Below are 20,041 nucleotides of genomic sequence, written 5' to 3' on the forward strand. Positions count from 1 at the left end.
ATCGTCGTGTTATTGCCACTATACAATCTCATCATGCTTGTTATTGCCCCTGTCCACAGCCCCAGTGCTGTTGTTGCTCCTGTCCACAGCCCCAGTGCTGTTGTTGCCCCTGTCCACCGCCCCAGTGCTGTTGTCGCCCCTGTCCGGTATCTCCGTGCTGCGTATTCCCAGCTCATTCCGCAATGTTTTCTTCTAGTTCCGGTTTCCCGACATGCCCCGCGCTGACGTCACCGTTCTCCCAAGATGGCGGCTGACAGTGATGTGAGTTTCCAGCTGTGACTGGCACGTCATCAGCCCTCTTGCCCGCCCCTGTGCCCGCCGTTATTGACATTAACCCCTGTTTGTGTGTGTTCTGCCCCGACAGCCCGAGTCCGAGGTGTTTGAGATCACAGACTTTACCACAGCCTCCGAATGGGAGAGGTAGGTGAGACCCTGCCCTGGCAGCACACCCGGGGGCATCACCAGCTGGGGGTATCTATACCCACCAACACCAACCTTATCATTAATACCCCCATCACCAACCTTATCATTAATACCCCCATCACCAGCCTAATCATTAATACCCCCCATCACCAGCCTAATCATTAATACCCCCCATCACCAGCCTAATCATTAATACCCCCCATCACCAGCCTAATCATTAATACCCCCCATCACCAGCCTAATCATTAATACCCCCCATCACCAGCCTAATCATTAATACCCCCCCATCACCAGCCTAATCATTAATACCCCCATCACCAGCCTAATCATTAATACCCCCATCACCAGCCTAATCATTAATACCCCCCATCACCAGCCTAATCATTAATACCCCCCATCACCAGCCTAATCATTAATACCCCCCATCACCAGCCTAATCATTAATACCCCCCATCACCAGCCTAATCATTAATACCCCCCATCACCAGCCTAATCATTAATACCCCCCATCACCAGCCTAATCATTAATACCCCCATCACCAGCCTAATCATTAATACCCCCCATTACCAGCCTAATCATTAATACCCCCGTCACCAGCCTAATCATTAATACCCCCCCATCACCAGCCTAATCATTAATACCCCCCATTACCAGCCTAATCATTAATACCCCCCATCACCAGCCTAATCATTAATACCCCCCCATCACCAGCCTAATCATTAATACCCCCCATCACCAGCCTAATCATTAATACCCCCCATCACCAGCCTAATCATTAATACCCCCGTCACCAGCCTAATCATTAATACCCCCCATCACCAGCCTAATCATTAATACCCCCCCATCACCAGCCTAATCATTAATACCCCCCATCACCAGCCTAATCATTAATACCCCCCATCACCAGCCTAATCATTAATACCCCCCATCACCAGCCTAATCATTAATACCCCCCATCACCAGCCTAATCATTAATACCCCCGTCACCAGCCTAATCATTAATACCCCCCATCACCAGCCTAATCATTAATACCCCCATCACCAGCCTAATCATTAATACCCCCCATCACCAGCCTAATCATTAATACCCCCCATCACCAGCCTAATCATTAATACCCCCATCACCAGCCTAATCATTAATACCCCCGTCACCAGCCTAATCATTAATACCCCCCCATCACCAGCCTAATCATTAATACCCCCCATCACCAGCCTAATCATTAATGCCCCCCATCACCAGCCTAATCATTAATACCCCCCATCACCAGCCTAATCATTAATACTCCCCATCACCAGCCTAATCATTAATACCCCCCATCACCAGCCTAATCATTAATACCCCCCATCACCAGCCTAATCATTAATACCCCCGTCACCAGCCTAATCATTAATACCCCCGTCACCAGCCTAATCATTAATACCCCCCATCACCAGCCTAATCATTAATACCCCCCATCACCAGCCTAATCATTAATACCCCCCATCACCAGCCTAATCATTAATACCCCCCATCACCAGCCTAATCATTAATACCCCCCATCACCAGCCTAATCATTAATACCCCCCATCACCAGCCTAATCATTAATACCCCCCATCACCAGCCTAATCATTAATACCCCCCATCACCAGCCTAATCATTAATACCCCCCATCACCAGCCTAATCATTAATACCCCCCATCACCAGCCTAATCATTAATACCCCCGTCACCAGCCTAATCATTAATACCCCCCATCACCAGCCTAATCATTAATACCCCCCATCACCAGCCTAATCATTAATACCCCCCATCACCAGCCTAATCATTAATACCCCCCCATCACCAGCCTAATCATTAATACCCCCCATCACCAGCCTAATCATTAATACCCCCGTCACCAGCCTAATCATTAATACCCCCCATCACCAGCCTAATCATTAATACCCCCCATCACCAGCCTAATCATTAATACCCCCCATCACCAGCCTAATCATTAATACCCCCCATTACCAGCCTGGCCGTTGAGAAATTGAGGGAATGGAGAATTCAGAAAAAATACACATAAGCAGTCAGTGAGAAATATCTGGTGGATAATAACGTTTCTTAGAATATTTCCCGTCTCTTCCTGTTCTTCGGATCCTGAGACGTGACGCGCCGTATCTGCCTCGGCATTGTGGGATTTGTATTGCGGAAGGAATAGACCAAGTTACTGGTCAGCGTTTAATTGCCGCGTTAGCCGAGGGCCAGCGTGGCCCCTCTCAGAGAAGTCTCTCCGGGGCTCCTGGAAACGTTATCTCGATTTTCTGTTTGCAGGTTTGTTTCCAAAGTCGAAGAGGCTCTGAATGACTGGAAATTAATTGGGCAATCGTCAAGGAAACCACCAGAGAAGGTGCGTCTCGCTACTCGTTCTCCTGATTTATTAGACAATTAGAGATTTAACTGTCGCCTCTCAACTCACATGACCCCATTTACTATATATATATATATATATATATATCTGTATATCAATGGGCTATTGTACCGTTTCAACGGCGGCCCCGTACGGAATCGTGTTTTAATCTCCATGTTCTGCATCGCGGTAACTACAAGGTAATCATTTCAGGGTGAATTTACCACCGGCGTTTGGGAAGAGAAAGGAGATGAAGTTTCGTTTGCAGACTTTAAGTTCAGCGTCCGACATCATTATCTGGTTCAGGAAACGTGCGAGAAGGAAGAGCTGGAAGACTCGGGGGAAGGTGAGTATTACAAAAAAAAATATCTCAAAAAAAGAGCCAAATAAAAGGAAACTTTTAGATGAGAAGGATTTCTGGGGTACCGAGGCTGCGCCGTACTTTTATAAGCATTGGTTATCAGCTGTGTTATGGCGCGGCTGTGCCTTGTCCTTTATCCCACCTTCTCTCTGAATATTGAAAAATCTTGGTTATCCCGGTTCATATCTAGAAATATACCCAGTGGGGAAAATCCATGCAGCTTCTAGAAGCCGTTTCACTAACTCCTTCCTATTTCAGTAACGGACATGCTTGCTTCTCTTCACTTTTTTTAATGATGTTCTGTTGTTCTGGGGTATTTGGTGAGAATCGGCTAACTTTCTAGACCTCTATAAAGACACAGATACATTATGTTTTCCAGAATCCCTCCCCGTCTGTATGCAAGATCTGCTCTCCACAAACAACGACTTTCCGCCAGTCGCTCACTGCCTGGTCCGATGGTACGTATATACATTCTATCCCGGATGGACCAGTCCTTCTTGCAATGAAATGCTCGCTACAGAGCGTGAAGAGTCCTTTATTAGAATCCCCTTTGAAAGGAGCCATGAAGACCAAGCATAAAAATATACCGTATTTCCTCAAATATAAGAGCAAATACTCTGAAAAATAACCCGCGTCTTCTATTCGAGGTTGTTTTATAATCCGACCTCAAATAGAGGTCTGACTATAAGACTAAGATCTAGATCCCCCGCAGCGCTGCAGGGGACCTGAATCCTCCTCTTTTGCAACCTCCGTTAAGTGCCAGGGTTTCTATGACCGAGCCCCGGCGTGACATGACCTTCCAGCACACCATCATAGAAGCCCCGGCGGAAGAGCCGGGCAGCAGCAGAGGTTGTCTACGCGCATCACGCAGACCTTCACCGGCTGCCCCTGCTAGACACCAGGGAGTATGGAGCATGGGGGGCAAGCTGGGGATGCAGAGTGGCATATTTGGGGGGCAGAGTGGCAAGGGTCCTTCAGCCTCCCAGCAGAAGTGGTAGAAGCTAATACACTGACGGGATTTAAACATGCATGGGATAGGCATATGGCTCCTGAATCTGAATAGGGCCGATCCGCCGGCAGATTCTATGTTTCTGATGTGAGGACACGTTCATTTTTGGCCGACAGGTACGGGCTGCGTGAGTTTGTGGTGATTACTCCGGCTGCTAACGATGCCATCATCAGTGAATCCAAGTGCAACCTTCTGCTGAGTTCGATTTCCATTGCTTTAGGAAACACAGGATGGTGAGTTCTGTACAGTAACGCATCCATGTCTATCATCCTCGGCTTTCTCCCCCACAGCTTACACTGACTCGCAATGCTACCTCTCAAGGCCGGGTTCTTCCAAGAGGTTTACAGATGCCTTTACTTGACTTCATGGTTACAAGTTCTACCATCTATATCGAAGGGCAGGAATTCTTTAACTGCGCAATGGCGCCCTCTACTGTAGGACAGGGTGTACTGCCATACTGATGGAATTGCAAGGATCTCAAATCATCAGGCATAACTTTCTATTGGGAAGACGATGTTACTGCCCGGCTGGCTCATTGTTTGCTTCCTTCTGATGGCGTCCAAACAGGTTCTTCCTTCCCTTGCAAAACCTTCTCTAGAATACCAAATGCTACTGGAAATCAGAACATTTACGTTAAGCCTTATGGATAAGATGGGCTGAATCGAAATGCTGCTATCTGGCACCTGAAAAAAAATACGTTTGTTTCAGCTGTTGGATTAAATCGGGGGGCAGCCTGAAAGGATCCGCAGCCCTATGACGCTTAGCTAGCCATAGACTCCCTCCTTTTAATTAAGAATGTTTACTGGGCATCATGGGAGTAGGAGTTCCAAAACAGTTGAAGAGCCAATTGATGGTCTGTAGGAGAGAAAAAAAAACGTGCCACAATAATGACCAATATTATATCCCGGCCATAAAGTTTTGCAATTAAAAGTTAGTTTTAGAATTAGAAAATAGGGAGAATCCATAGGCGTGAATTGCAATTTTTTTCTGCAGACTTTTAGCCCATGAGATGTTTGAAACCCCCGCAGGGCTTTTCATCAGCTGGCTCAGGGGTAAATACGCCGGGTTATCCTCTGGAGTTTTTAGTCTTGATTGCCGAGTATCTCTTACCTCTCTTCCCGAGACCCCTGGCTATTATTTCTCTTGCTTAATGAATCATATTTTTGTCACAGGATCTATAAATAACAAGGATGCATTATATTTTATTACAGCTGCCACATCAGAACCCAAGGGAATAACGTGGATGGCTTTTGCTTCAGGGCTGCTCTCCTATCCTAGTTAAATATGCACATAATTTAATTTATAAAAAGTGCTGGGATAGTAACCTAAAATATGCTAAAAACGTGAGTTCTTCACAGAGGGCGCTTAACCCTCTGTGTCCCATGGGGGTGTCATTGCTTTGCTTATTAATCAAATTATTATTATGAGTTAATAATTTAAAAGGGAAAAAACCATTTCTGTGATATCTATTTGCTCAGTATGACGGGGGTCTGCAGGATTAGTAGGTATACACATTTGCTTCTGGCACTGAAAGGGTTTAATTAAAAGTCCCCCTATATTTCCACGAGGGCGAACACGTGCCTTGCGATTGCCTTATTCTATTTGACCTTTAGATTCTGATTTTTAAAACTGCTGAACTAGTAGATTCATTTTCTTTTTAATTAAGGAAGAGTAACTGATATCGTTAGACTGGTTGTGATTTATGCGTAATGTGTTTTCAAAATGACATTTTTTACCATTTTCTTTTTCTGCTTTGAGGTAGAACGCTGTGATTTGTGACACTGCCCATGTATTCCAAGAAATAAAAATACTTAAAAAAAAACAACAAATCATTAATTCGCTCGGTTTAAAAGTCCGGGCGTTGAATTAAGTGTGTTTACGTCATTGTAAGAATTTATTTGTTTGCTTGTTGTTTTTCAGCCAGGTTCCACTTTTTGTGCAAATTCATCAGAAATGGAGAAAGCTGTATGTGGGAGAATGCCAAGGACCCGGGGTTCGCACGGACTTTGAGATGGTTCATCTGCGGAAAGTGCCCAATCAGTACACGCATTTATCAGGACTCCTCGACATCTTCAAAGCCAAAATTGTACGTAACTATAACGAGCTTGTTTTTCCTCAAAAAATCCTCGAGTAGTAGAAGATGAAAAATGTGTACAGAGAGCAGACAAAGGCAAAGCCAAGCAGAAATAAGCCTTTTTTGCTGCCTTCGGCTATTGAGGCGCTTGTGTGACCCGGGTTATAAGGCTTGTAAGTGGTGTTTAGCAGTTCTGCCCCCACAGTCTTTCTCCCTGTGCCTGTACTCATTAAATAGTCGTGGTATTTTTAAGGGAGGTTCTTGCTTTTTGAGGTCATATAGAAACACTTTGCAGAATCACTCGATAACCTCCTTCCAGGATCTGACACGTGCAGCTGTTCAGGAAGAAAGTACGTGCACATGCTTTATTTCTAGGCGAAGCAAGACTCGCTTTACTTACCTGGATGGGGGGGTCACTTTTGGACCTGGAATAATGTAACAAGTTTCTCTACTCTATTACCTGGTCTAAAGAAAGGACATTTTGTTGCAAACCTTATAAAAAGTGTCACTTTAAATGTCTGACATGTATATTATTATTTATTGTTTTATATATAGCGCCATCAAATTCCGTAGCGCTGTACAACGGGTGGATAATATCATTATGTGTATCATGATGCGTTACTGCAGGCTTTCTATTTCATTCATGTCGTTTTCCGATCCGCAGGGATGTCCTCTGACCTCGCTCCCCCCTGTGAATATCTCCATCCGATTCACTTACATCTTACAAGACTGGCAGCAGTATTTCTGGCCCCAGCAGCCTCCAGGTGGGGTATTTTGGACTACATCACTTGATGCTCCGTAACGTCTGTCTTAGTTTCGTGTGCGTATTTTATCAGTCGATAAACCATGCATAGATTACCGTTAAGTCATTACTTTCCTAGGAGGCTTTTATAAGGAATGGAGCGATGTTCTGCGTCTGGCATTTTATTAAATGTATTATTTATTATTTTCAGATATAGATGCGTTAGTTGGAGGAGAGGTCGGAGGGCTGGAGTTTGGGAAGCTTCCCTTTGGTGCCTGCGAAGACCCAATAAGGTGAGGACCTCATAAAACGTATATAAAGTCACCTATGGAAGTAAATCCTGTTCTGAAACTTAAAATGATATCATGGTTCTGCGGCTTTTTACTGATAACGCCATATGTTTGGGGTTTTTTTTTTTTCTTAGTGAACTTCATTTAGCAACAACCTGGCCTTGTCTTACGGAAGGGATCATTGTGGACAACGATGTGTACTCGTAAGTTGTAGAGCATTCGTAGAACTCTGATAACACCTTCAATATGATGAGGTACAGACAGTCAGGTTTGCCCCGTCCGATCGCTGGCGCAGCTAAAAATGGAAATGTCTCCTCTTGACCAAGGGTTGTCCTTTCCATGCTGTCAAAAACATGTATTTCCAACTTTTGTTTGCTTGTTATTAACCATTAATCATTTTCATAGAGACCTTGATCCACTCCAGGCTCCCCAATGGTCTGTCCGCGTTAGGAAAGCCGATAATCCTCAGTGTTTGCTGGGTAAGTGACCATGTTTTTGAACTTAATAGACCTCTGAAAATATATATATTACATCAGGGGCGTCCAACCTGCGGCCCTCCAGCTGCTGCATGACTACATCTCCCATAATGCTCAGTAGCTGGGGAGGATGGGAGATGTAGTCCTGCTACAGCTGGAGGGCCACAGGTTGGACGCCCCTGTATTACATGTTCCTACGGACGCCAACAATGCGATTCCAGGATGTTTTTAATCTTTGCACCCGTCTGAAACATTTCTGTGGACACACATCAGATGGTGTTGTATGAAACGCCTCCTTGTGGTCCCCACCGTGTTTTAGATTAATGAGCTTGGAGTTTAAAGAGCCAGAAACTGACTTATTAACTAAATAAGTACATTTTGATCTGACAGGTGATTTTGTTTCTGAGTTCTTTAAACTTTGTCGGCGGAAAGAGTCCACTGATGAGCTCCTGGGAAGATCTGCCTTTGACGACAATGGAAAAGGTAACAGAGTTTGTGTCAAAGTACGTTGATAGCAGCTCATAAGAGTTAAAGGTGCGCCTAGAATGCCTGATGGGCACAGCTACGCCCAGCAAAATGGTGAAATGTATATTATAGGCATTGTTCTGTAAACTGAATTAAAATCTGTTCCCGTAAAATAAATATTAACGTTTTCTTCACACAGAGACGGCCGATATAAGCCAAGCGCTATCCAAATTGACCGAGCCAGCTCCGGTCCCCATTCACAAGCTGTCGGTTACCAGCATGGTCCACAGCGCTAAGAAAAAAATCCGTAAGCACCGCGGAGCAGACGAGTCGCCTCTCAGTAATGACGTCCTGAACGCCATCTTATTTGTAGGTTCCCAAACAGAACTTTTTTTTTTCTCTCCTTTCCATTTTCTGTGTATTTTTATTGTGACCCTTATTTTAAGAAATGCAGCTTAGCAAGTAATTCATGTGTTAATTAGCAGGTGTCGTAGCGTCGCCTGAGTGCGAATTAATCATATCTGTTGTTTACCTTGTTAACAGCCTATCTAATGGATGAGTGAAATCTGACAGCCTTTTCTGGGCCTGTTCACTAAAAACTCCCAGATATCACTCTGCGTTATGAAGGGTAAATACCAGAGAGCTTTTCCTGCAACAGGAGACGAGCTGGCGCCTTGTGTGATACTTAAATAATCATACATATAATTCTTAAAACAATTTAACTATGCATTATACAGGGCCTGCTTATTCCTTCTTGCAGGAGAATCATGCTGGGGATTGCCCTTTGATAATGCATAGTGATACTGGGGCATTGAAGTCTTCTGCTCCGTGAAGCTTCTCTTTAGTGAATAGACCCCTATGTCATCTTTCTTATCTTCATCTCTGACAGATAATTTGAAGTTTCTGTTCGGGGGAAATCGTAATATTTTGCAGCAACCCTCAAAATAGCAAAATATCTCGGTTAGATGGGAATTTAGGATCCAGTCCAGTCCTCATAACCTCATCTTGGGTCCGTGCCCTCCATAACAATAGTCCGTGAGACATGGAGACAATGGCAGAGATAGCGTGTCGCCATACTTTGGGATGTGGCTTTATCTGTATGTCCGACAAATGATCCTGGCATAAAAAAAGGTAGAAACGTCAGAACCAGTAATGTTATCGTAGCATAAACACCCTTTTTAACGAGTATTTTGTAGATAGGACTAATTGGTTTTCACACAATGCTAAAAAAAATCCATTTCCTTGTTAATTTTCCTTGTGGTTACATTAAAAAAACATTAAAGGAATTACCGTATTGGCTCGAATATAGGCCGCACTTTTTTCCCCCACTTTAAGTCTTTAAAGTGGGGGTGCGGCCTATATTCGGGGTCTAGCGCCCGACGCCCAACAGGCAGCAGGGTTAGGATAAAGATCCCCCGCAGCCGTGCAGGGGACCTACTCTCTGATACGCTCAGACAGCCTCCCCTGCCAGCACTTTCCACGGGGGGGGGGGTGCCGGCACGGAAGGTTGTCTAAGCGCATCGTGCGGACGGTCACCGGCAGCTGAGGTTGTTTACCCGCATCGCCGCAGCAGGTGACCGTCCGCACGATGCGTTTTACCTCTGCCCCCCCCCCCCCGACTTACCAGAGCAGACTCCCGGGTGTCTTGCGGGGCCGGCGGGGGACATCTACGCAATACGCGTATACAACTTCCGGTGCCGGGACTCAGCGGATGTGCCAGCACCGGAAGTTGTATACGCGTATTGCGTAGATGTCCCCCGCCGGCCCCGCAAGACACCCGGGAGTCTGCTCTGGTAAGTCTGGGGGGGACAGAGTGGCAGCATATCTCGGGGGGGGGAGAATAGTGGGAGCATATCTTGGGGGGGAGCAGCATATCTCGGGGGGGCAGTGGCAGCATATCTCGGGGGGGGGACAGTGGCAGCATATCTCGGGGGGGGGGACAGTGGCAGCATATCTCGAAGGGGGGGGCAGAGTGGCAGCATGTTTTTTTGGTGCTTTTTTAAAGAAAAAAACTTTCTTTAAAAAAGCACCAAACTTTTAGGGGGCGACCTATATCCGAGCCAATACGGTATTTGCAAAAATCCGCACAATTCTTTGCCATTTTTATTTCAAATGCCTTTTGTGTTATAATTGAATGCATTTTGAGACCATTTCCTTAGATTTAATAGTGGTTTATGTTGTCGGTGGACCTCACAATGTACTTTTTTCTTTCACAACCAGTTCCTCTTCCCCGATGCTAAATTGCTTGATGGATCAGAAGTGAAGCAGAGCACCTTCGCTGGAAACATCTCATCTCAGCCCGAGAGTGAAGACTATGTACGTTTTTACCGATAAATTAAAATTTCAGAGCAGGGGGTGCGTGTACCGGGAAAATAGAGGAGGACCCGGCAGCTTCTCTTTGATAGCCACAGTAATATGGGAAAAAATCTGATCCACCGTAAAGGGGGGGAAAGACATTAAAGAGATGCCATTGTTATTTCATGCACTCTGGGTCTATAGTTATTGCTTTATCGGCGGATAAAACTCCGGGTAGCTGATGCGAGACTCCTGCCAGCTTTTTCCTCCATGAGGTTTAATCTAACAGCTCTGCGGTTATTTCTAGTTAGCTGTCCTTCTGTTGTCCTTTTATATGGTTAATTCCTTAAAGGGTTAAGTTCAAATGCCATGGTTTTTGGACCTGGTTGAACGGCGCTTAATAAGCCGCCAAAGATCAGCGTTTAGATGTCTGTGACTTAGACCAAAAAAAAAATAGAATTTAGTTCAATATATTATAAATATATTATACATATATACTATAAACGAATAATGTAATACAATCATCTCATTGAAATGACAATTGTTTTATTCCCCAGACGTTCCGTTCAGATCTTGTTTAATATACGCCATCTGTTTTCGGCTATTTGATTTACTAATTCCAATGCTTCAGTTCATCCTGACATATTTTTAGCCCATTAATATGTCGAGATTATAGATGCGCATTCTGATTGTTGCTTTGTGCTCACAGAACCTTTACAGCCAGCTGAAGTCGGCCCCTCCGGACAGCCTGACGTACAAGCTGGCCCTGTGTCTCTGTATGGTCAACTTCTACCACGGAGGGATGAGAGGGGTTGCCCATCTGTGGCAGGAGTTTGTGCTGGAGATGCGGTATAGGTGGGAGAACAACGTTCTGGTCCCAGGGTGAGCATCTTTCAAACACGTCCTTTAATTCTAGAATCAGAATCACGCGTTCATCTCCATTTATTCGAAGGGGAAGTCCCATCGAGCAATATTTTTCTTGGAGCCTTAAATCCAGTGCTGTATAAAGCTGTGCAGGTTAACGTCCGAATAAATTTCTTAGATCTGCAGCCTCAAGGCTGCCATTTTTGTCAGTTGGGTGAATTTCCCTGAGCTGATTGTGTGTCCACCTGGGGTGATAGACCTGAGCTTATTGATTCTGTCTTTGTCTAAACAACAATTGATTGCTTGTCTACCAGTTTGAGCTCAATAAGTGCTTGTCTTAAAGCAAAAATCTTCAGCATTTTAGTCATAGCATTTACTGAATTTATTAAATTTAATGTATCGTCTAGGCTAGCAGGTGGACCCCCAGATCTCAAGTGTTGTTTGCTGCATCAGAAGCTCCAGGTAAGTTATTCATTTGCTGTGCATGCTTGTATCATATTATTATCCAGCAGAGCCTCACCAGCCTGCACACAACACTATCCAACAGCCTCTCTACCCCGCACATAACACTATCCAGCAGCCTCTCTACCCCGCACATAACACTATCCAGCAGCCTCTGTACCCCGCACATAACACTATCCAGCAGAGCCTCCCAATCCTGCACATAACACTATCCAGCAGCCTCTCCAACCGGCACATAACACTATCCAGCAGCCTCTCTACCCCGCACATAACACTATCCAGCAGCCTCTCCACCCCGCCCATAACACTATCCAGCAGCCTCTCCACCCTGCACATAACACTATCCAGCAGCCTCCCCACCCTGCACATAACACTATCCAGCAGCCTCTCTACCCCGCACATAACACTATCCAGCAGCCTCTGTACCCCGCACATAACACTATCCAGCAGAGCCTCCCAATCCTGCACATAACACTATCCAGCAGCCTCTCTACCCCGGACATAACACTATCCAGCAGCCTCTCCACCCTGCACATAACACTATCCAGCAGCCTCTCTACCCCGCACATAACACTATCCAGCAGCCTCTCCACCCCGCCCATAACACTATCCAGCAGCCTCTCCACCCTGCACATAACACTATCCAGCAGCCTCTCCACCCCGCACATAACACTATCCAGCAGCCTCTCCACCCTGCACATAACACTATCCAGCAGCCTTTCCACCCTGCACATAACACTATCCAGCAGAGCCTCCCCATCCTGCACATAACACTATCCAGCAGCCTCTCCACCCTGCACATAACACTATCCAGCAGCCTCCCCATCCTGCACATAACACTAACCAGCAGCCTCTCTACCCCGCACATAACACTATCCAGCAGAGCCTCACGACCCTGCACATAACACTATCCAGCAGCCTCTCCACCAAAATCTGATTCTCTTTTTGTTCCCCAGATGTTGAACTGCTGCATTGAAAGAAAGAAGGCACGTGATTATGGTAAAAAGGGGATAGGTGCAGACAGCTCCAGCGACCCTTCACCCAGCGCAAGGGATCCAGGGGAAACCAAGTACGAAGTGGGAAAGTCCTGGGATTCCTGGAGTGACAGTGAGGATGAGTTCTTTGAGTGTCACAGCGACACAGAGGAATTAAGAGAGAGCGGACAGGAGGTTGTGAGGAAGACATCAGCCAAAGACAACTCAAAGGAGACTGCGATGCTGAAACCAGAAGGGCGTTTGTATCAGTCTGGGAACCTGAAGTTGTTAAGCACAGGGGAACCGCTCTATGTCCCGGTAACACAGGTAGTGCCTCCTTTACTTGTTGTAAATGCAAAACAAATGCAGTGGCCTGGTACTTTTGTCCTTTTTATCCTAGTAGTTAATTTGTTTCCTTTCTCATTTATTTTGACCAATATGCCCCACAGCTTACTGAAAAAAGTGTTATTTTTGTATCCATCATAAAGAAGTTTGTGATCATTTTAAATGTGCCAGCATTATTAGAATAAGGTGTAGATGCCCACGCTTTTAAGATCTCAGCAGTCCCATCTTTAGAAGTCACTTTGAAATATTTGGGGCAATATATATTTATCACAATCACAAAAGGGTGAACCTGGTTCAGCTGAGAGCGGACGGCGCTTAAATCACCCAGCCTGCTGCAAATCCCAGCACATTTCAGCTGACTTGGCATTACAGAGGAAGAATCTCCATTATATCAGACTGCTCCCAACCACGAAAAAGAGGCAAATGATTTGGCCCTCCTGGGCCGCAGTGAGGTGCACTCGGTATCCCTTTTGGTATAGTTAACGAGGAGGTCCACCTCGAGACTCGCCTTTACTGTTGGGAGTAACAAGAGATTCCACCCTATGAAAGAGACAGCAATTAAATCCCCCCCCCGACCCACGAAATACCCATCAGCATTTGTGCCGCTTGTGGCAATTATAAGGACAACAGAGGGGATCCCAGTTTTGGTCTATGGCTGATATCCCCCGGAAAGCATGGCTATTAATTTGGGTGAAATGGTCTCTCGATAATCACCGGCACTTCCATAACCCCTAATTAGCAAAATTATAATTAAAGATGTGTAGCGGTTTTTGGGGGGTTTGCTTGTGTTTTTCGAGTTTGCATCACATTTTCAGGTGAAGCTGCAGGAGGATTACGCCGTTATGTGAAATTTTCTGCTTTATTTAATTCACAAAGCCGTCGACAACCCAATTATATGTAATTCATAAGGCAGCCCCCTCTGTAAGTGACATTGTCAGGGGGTGTTGTGACAGTTATAAATTACCTTCCTCCGGAGAGAGAAACAATGCGGATAATTAGCCGACACAAACCTCAGAAGCTATAGGGAAACCAATTTGCGAGTAAACCTTTCATTTGACGCGCTTACCGTTTATAAATGTACCTGCGCTTGAGCTGAAGCCCATAGGGGTTAAAAATCAGCTAAACTGGGACTCCATCCAATCGTAAAGGACAAGAAAAGTCACCAACTTTTGTCCTCCGTTCATTGTCCTCGTATATCGTCGGTGACGTTCTGCCCGAGATGATTGTGGCTGAATGCAGAACCGTGTCTGGCCAGGAGGTGGCGATGGAGAGTCCCTGTATTGTTTCTTTTACGGGACTGTGTTCTTTACAGGCCGTGGAGGGACGCTGCTGTTTCCGGGGACGTGATAGGTTCGTCGCTGGGGGGCGGGGCTTCACCAAGTTTTTATATGATGTTGTGGCCTACTGGTATTTATAGACATATAAAAAAAGGAGGATAAAATATTTTATGTTGTTCTGCTTCTCCTGGGATCTTCGTGAGGGGGGCGGGGATAACTGTCTGTGGAGGTACTGCTGGGTGGTCATAGGGGTGGAGCTAGCACCAGGCATACAAAAGGAAATGGGTGGGGAGTGGGTGTGGCTAAGTCCCGCTCACCTGCCCATAGAAAGTGACCAGGAGACCCAGGAAAGGAATTAGTCACCCAGAGACTCCGAGTCAAACCCATACAGTTCCCAGGTATGCTAATGCATGTTATGCGTATATGGGGGGGATACAAAGTGTGGCGTCGGAGTGACCAACGGCGGCCCTAACTACGGCAGAGACTGTTCCCGAATTAAACGTGTGCTGATAACACGTCTGTGAAATAGTCCATGATCTCTGTATATAAAAGTAACTCAGCCGCTGTCTCCAGGCCTTCCGTTCCCCGGCTTGATGCAATCTAATAAAACTCCGTCGGCAGACAAGACCCGCACGTCTCACTGTACCCCAGAGTGGCATACGCGCCGACTGCCCCGCTGTGCCCTGCCTCTGGCAGCTTCTAAGCTTGAGATGTCATGTATTTCCTGGCGCTAATGACTCCCACCGGAGCTGTCCCCTGAAAGCCCCCGTATTGTTTGTCTTTTATCCTATTAATCTGGAGCAATAGCTCCTCCACCCCATTTGTTCTAACAACCTAGATCAATTGTCCTATTTAAAGGCCTGACCTCGCGCTTCCCAAAACCCTTTGGTTGCCAGGCGGTTGTCGGGGCCCCCTGTGGTTTTGAGGGTTAATATCCTCTTCCTAGTCCTGTAGCCAAAGCTGTCGCCCTATTTCCATTTCCGGAGTGAAACCTTAAATTTTTATAATAAACAGTAATAGTTCCAGTTGTATCGGGGGTTTAAATTCAGAGCTCTCGGTATCAGAGTTCTGAGTGTAGCAAACCCAAGTATTGGCCATACTGCAGCTATTCTGTAAAATAAATGTAATTAAATTCCCAATATATATATATATATATATATATATATAAATGAACCACGTGGGGTCTTCTAGCTGCTTAGCGTGCCGAGGCTCTCTTGTACCTGCGAATGTCCCCGGGGGGTCTTTGCTGCCGATATCCGCTCCGTCCTCTGTGGTTATTATATATATCATGATGACGTAAGGCCAATGACTTTTACTGGCGCATTATTCTTTTCCATAGTAAGCAGAGCCTATAGATCCCCCCTCCCCCCACAGTTAGCATCAGCGGGCATGCGGTTTCAGGAAAAAAGCACCTTTGTGCAGCTTCGCCCCCTGCTGGTTGAAATGGCGTAAGGGGGGTATGTTTCGTTTCATGCTCGGCTCGACCTTTACCCCAGGAGGCTTTAAATACAATTATGGATCAACCGTTAGATTATTTTTCATGCTGCTTTTTTTACTTTATTTTTCTTTTGGCTCGTTTAACATTAAAAAAGAATTCAGTTTTTTTGTTTTGTATCTGGGGTCGGGGACTTGTGGCTTCAGAAGGCTTTCCTCGCTCTTTGTCACTCAGAAGGTTCAGATAATTTTGCTTTTATGCCTTTCTGCGCTTTTAAAGAAGATTCTGCGTGTTAAAGGGACGCTCCCGCCATTATGTCAGCTGAGAGGTCCCTTTAAATTTTCACGCTGTCCCCCCAACCGACCCACAGGTAGCTCCAAGGCCACCGTTTCTATCTGGAGGTCCTCACCCTGGCTGCAGCGACCCGGAATACGGTTTGGAGCCTTGTGTGCGACGTTCTACTAATTGAAAGCTCACGCGGCTCGGTAACCCAGACCTTCTGTATTCAGAGTAAAATCCCTGTCACCGCTGCCTGCTTTGGCTACAAACGACACCCCCCCCCCCCCCCAAGTGTCAAACTGTCTCCGTGTCAAACGCAACGCCACAAAATGAGCAGATTTGCGTCGGGGTAAAACGGCTCTAAAAACAGAACCAGCGCGACGAGCGCTCCGTAACGAGTCAAATAAAAGGAGTAAAAAAATAATCTCCGCTTATCAGACCTGGAATTCTTGTTTTTTATTTACATTAAAAAGTAAATCTCGTCGCTGATAGGGAGAGTGGAGCTGCCCTTGTTGTTCCAAACAGTATAGAGCTTGAAAGGGTTAAAGTTTGTAGCTTAACGAAGCGCTAACGACGTCCTCCGGGGGTACGTTTTGGGATCCCGCTCACACGGCTCCTCGTCTTGACTTCTTTTCCAGGAGCCGGCACCCATGACCGAGGATTTGCTGGAGGAGCAGTCGGAAGTTCTGGCTAAATTGGGGACCTCTGCTGAAGGTGCTCACCTCCGGGCGCGCATGCAGAGCGCCTGCCTGCTGTCTGACATGGAGTCTTTTAAGGTAAGAAATCTGCGTTTAAGTGGAAAAGCGAGGGCAATAATTATCTTCTATTTTTTTTTTTTTTAGTCCTAAACATAGCAGTGTAAAAAAAAAAAGTATAAAATACCGGAATCGTTCATTTGAATTTTTTTTGCCCTTTTCTCCCTTTTTTATAAATTTTTTGTATTTTTAAACAGGCCGCTAACCCTGGCTGTGGTTTGGAGGACTTTGTCCGGTGGTATTCCCCGCGCGATTACGTCGAGGAGGAAGTAGTCGACGAGAAAGGCAACGTGGCGATCAAAGGAGAACTTAGCGCCCGAATGAAAATCCCAAATAACATGTGGGTGGAAGCGTGGGAGACGGCCAGGGCCACCCCGGCGCGCAGGCAACGGCGCTTATTTGACGACACCAAAGAGGCAGAAAAGGTGCGGAGATGATATATATATAGGTATTTCTGTATCAATAAGTTATTATTATTTATTGTTTTATATAGCGCCATCCAGTTCCGTAGCGCTGTACAATGGGAGTAACCAAAATTCGTGTATAATATCACGCAGATTCCTGATTGGCCAGTTCTTGTACTTTGTTACATTAATGACTCGGTAAAGAAGAATACAAAGTAACAATAAGATTGTTTGTCGATATATAAAGTTAATAATAGCACAGTGACGATGTACTGGGACAGAAGGGGGTCCTGCTCTGAATTCTTCCGTGGGGTTCACGAAGTCCTACGACCTTTAAGTTGTGTGATTGTGATATGACTGGAGGAGGCGATGCTTGACGAGGTTCTTCGTTGTAGGTCCTGCACTATCTTGCAGTCCAGAAGCCGGCAGATCTGACCAGACACCTTCTGCCGAGCGTCATTCATGCTGCTCTCCTCAAGTTAAAAGAAGAAGGTGAGCGGCTCTCCCGCGGTATAGTACATAAAACTGTAATAAAGCTGCGTCTTCTCACGCGTCTCCCGTGCCGTCTGCAGAATCCGACGAGGAGATTCCGTCCGTTAAAAGGACGATAAAGCAAATCATCTCACATGCCAGTAAAGTCCTGCGCTTTCCCGGGCCGGACGACAAGAAGCTGGAAGTGAGTATCTCGCCGCTTGCCGTGTGTCGTGGGGGGGGGGGGGTTCGGGATCGTCGGCCGGCGGCTTGGTGTAAAACGTTTGTCGTCTTTAGGATATCATCAGCCAGATCCTGAACGCGGAAGCCAACATCGCGAGAGCCCGATCGCTGAAGGCCAAGTTTGGAACCGACCGATGTGACAATCCAGAAGAAAAGGAGGATCTTGAAAAGTAGGCGACATACAAGCTGTGTGCGGCGACATACATGCTGCGTGCGGCGACGCTTATTCTGCCTCTTAATAAAGAGATAAGTTCTATTAGTGTAGCTGAACATGCGCGCTAGAGGTTTCACCCGGTTCTCTCATTAAGTCACATTAGCAACGATTATCCTCCTCCTGCAAACTTGGAGGTCTGATGAACCCCAAGAAGATCCGCTTCCGTCGCCACATCAGCGCGTTGTAAATATGTAGGGCTCGTCGTCTCACGCGCTCCAAACAGCTTCCCAGGTGCCAGATTAACCGTTTCCATACATTTTTTTCTCTCTCCGGATCGATATCTGGCTGCGCTGCTCAAAACGTCTCTTCTTGTCAGGAATCTCTTGATTTCTCCCCTCTGACAGGTTTGTGAGCTGTCTGCTGGAGCAGCCGGAAGTGCCGATCATCGGGGCAGGGAGAGGACACGCCGGAACCATCATTCACAAGATGTTTGTAAACGCGCAGAGGGTAAGATCTGGCAGAAGAGTGCGGCTGGAATTCCGATGCGGTCAGGCTACAAATCCCAGTAAAGCGAGTAGAAACCCATATTTTCATCCATTGGTAAACCTACCGCTGATATATTTCCGTATGGATCGGCAAAAGCCGCGCATCCATAGGTGGTTCGGTGCCGGTGGAGGTTGTACTCCTAGGGTTAGTAGGGTTGTGTCTGCGAGAAGATTTTATCCCCATGGAGGGTCTCCACTGACCACCGATGAAGGCCCCCAGCTCCACGCGGGAGCCTATGCCTAGCTAACCATACTGAGAGCTTATTTATGGGGTAATTCTGTCATTCTTTGTGAATCCACGGCATGTTGCACGTACTAAAACCTGTCTAACCCTTTCCTACCCATCCTAGACTTGATTTTGTTTCTGTCTTTATCTCCGTTTCCTTTTCTCACCTTTTCTCAAGCTGACTGAATCTACTGATGAGGTAACAACTAGAATTTCCACCTCATTCCCTCTCATTCAGTAACCTTGACGCTGATCTGCTGAAGTTTGCCCAAATACTTACATGCACGGGCATTTCTACTAACCCAAAAACACAATTTTTTTTAATTTTGCTAACATTTACCAACCACTAATTTATTCACGAGACGCGAACGGCTAAGAATTGAGTAAGAGTACGTCGTCGGACTTTCGGAAACCATTTTCATTCTCCTTGACGGTGAATCAGAAGAGCATTTACACCCCATCATTAATTAGATACCCTTTTATTCATAATGCCCCAGCGAGTAAACGTCTAATGCAGTGCTCAGGTTCACCCCAATGTCGGGATTTGTTATATCTTTAACCCCTTCGTGACAATGCATTGTTTTTAATGGGTTTAAGGACAACCCATTGTCCTTAAGGGGTTAACCGTATTACTCTTCTGTGTTTGATTGTGTTGTTACGCCAAATAGTTTCACCATCGGAAGTCCTTTCGGGTATAACTCTGGCAGCAATAAAATTGTAGATTTTTGATAACGCCAAGCTTCTTCATTTTGTGCTAACCAATAATTTTTTATTTAAGGCTGCAACAATGGCGCCTGTTGAGGAGGAACCCAAAAGGCCCGGCTCCTCTGACGATCGTAGACTTTCTGGGTCGGACTTTCCTGCCCCTGCAGGCCGCGAAGTCATCCTGTGTACCAGCGTCCCCAGGCCGGCGCCGTACTCCAAAGTCCTGCCCCAGAGAATGTACAGCGTCCTGACCAAGGACGATTTCCGGCTCGCCGGCGCTTTTTCCTCCGACACGTCCTTCTTCTAACGCCGCACTCCAAAGTGTCCTAGTTTTGTCATCGACTTAGGAGCATCACCCTCAGCTTTCAACGGATCACCATCCATGTGCCCCCGGCAA

At 46.1% G+C, this 20,041-nt stretch overlaps 1 protein-coding gene across 2 annotated transcripts; it reads left to right on the plus strand.

Moving 5' to 3' along the window:
• The first annotated feature begins 243 nt into the window (after positions 1–243).
• LOC149285162 (rab3 GTPase-activating protein catalytic subunit) lies at positions 244–19,951 on the plus strand. Of its 2 annotated transcripts, XM_089495757.1 has the most exons (25): positions 244–261; positions 365–420; positions 2,718–2,793; positions 3,007–3,139; positions 3,534–3,612; positions 4,280–4,396; positions 6,084–6,249; positions 6,902–7,001; positions 7,191–7,272; positions 7,404–7,472; positions 7,675–7,748; positions 8,136–8,228; positions 8,410–8,579; positions 10,431–10,526; positions 11,215–11,387; positions 11,777–11,831; positions 12,788–13,132; positions 16,780–16,917; positions 17,094–17,321; positions 17,696–17,792; positions 17,873–17,976; positions 18,069–18,184; positions 18,573–18,675; positions 19,118–19,138; positions 19,718–19,951. In XM_089495757.1, the coding sequence occupies exons 1-25, from the start codon at positions 244–246 to the stop codon at positions 19,949–19,951; spliced, it is 2,943 nt and encodes a 980-aa protein (XP_089351883.1). The 2 variants fall into 2 exon arrangements, with proteins under 2 accessions (XP_089351883.1, XP_089351884.1); XM_089495758.1 differs by lacking the exon at positions 19,118–19,138.
• The last annotated feature ends 90 nt before the right edge of the window (positions 19,952–20,041 follow it).

This window comes from Sceloporus occidentalis, unplaced genomic scaffold, assembly GCF_023333645.1.
Source record: "Sceloporus occidentalis isolate IW3139 unplaced genomic scaffold, rSceOcc1.0.p SCAF_83, whole genome shotgun sequence".
Taxonomy (NCBI): Eukaryota; Metazoa; Chordata; class Lepidosauria; order Squamata; family Phrynosomatidae; genus Sceloporus; species Sceloporus occidentalis.

Bases quoted from the DNA above. Each gene is read 5' to 3' on its own strand.
- LOC149285162 (XM_089495757.1), top strand. The intron at 18,185-18,572 runs GTAGGCGACATA...CCCCTCTGACAG, and splicing joins GAAAAGGAGGATCTTGAAAA to GTTTGTGAGCTGTCTGCTGG. The intron at 18,676-19,117 runs GTAAGATCTGGC...CCTTTTCTCAAG, and splicing joins TGTTTGTAAACGCGCAGAGG to CTGACTGAATCTACTGATGA.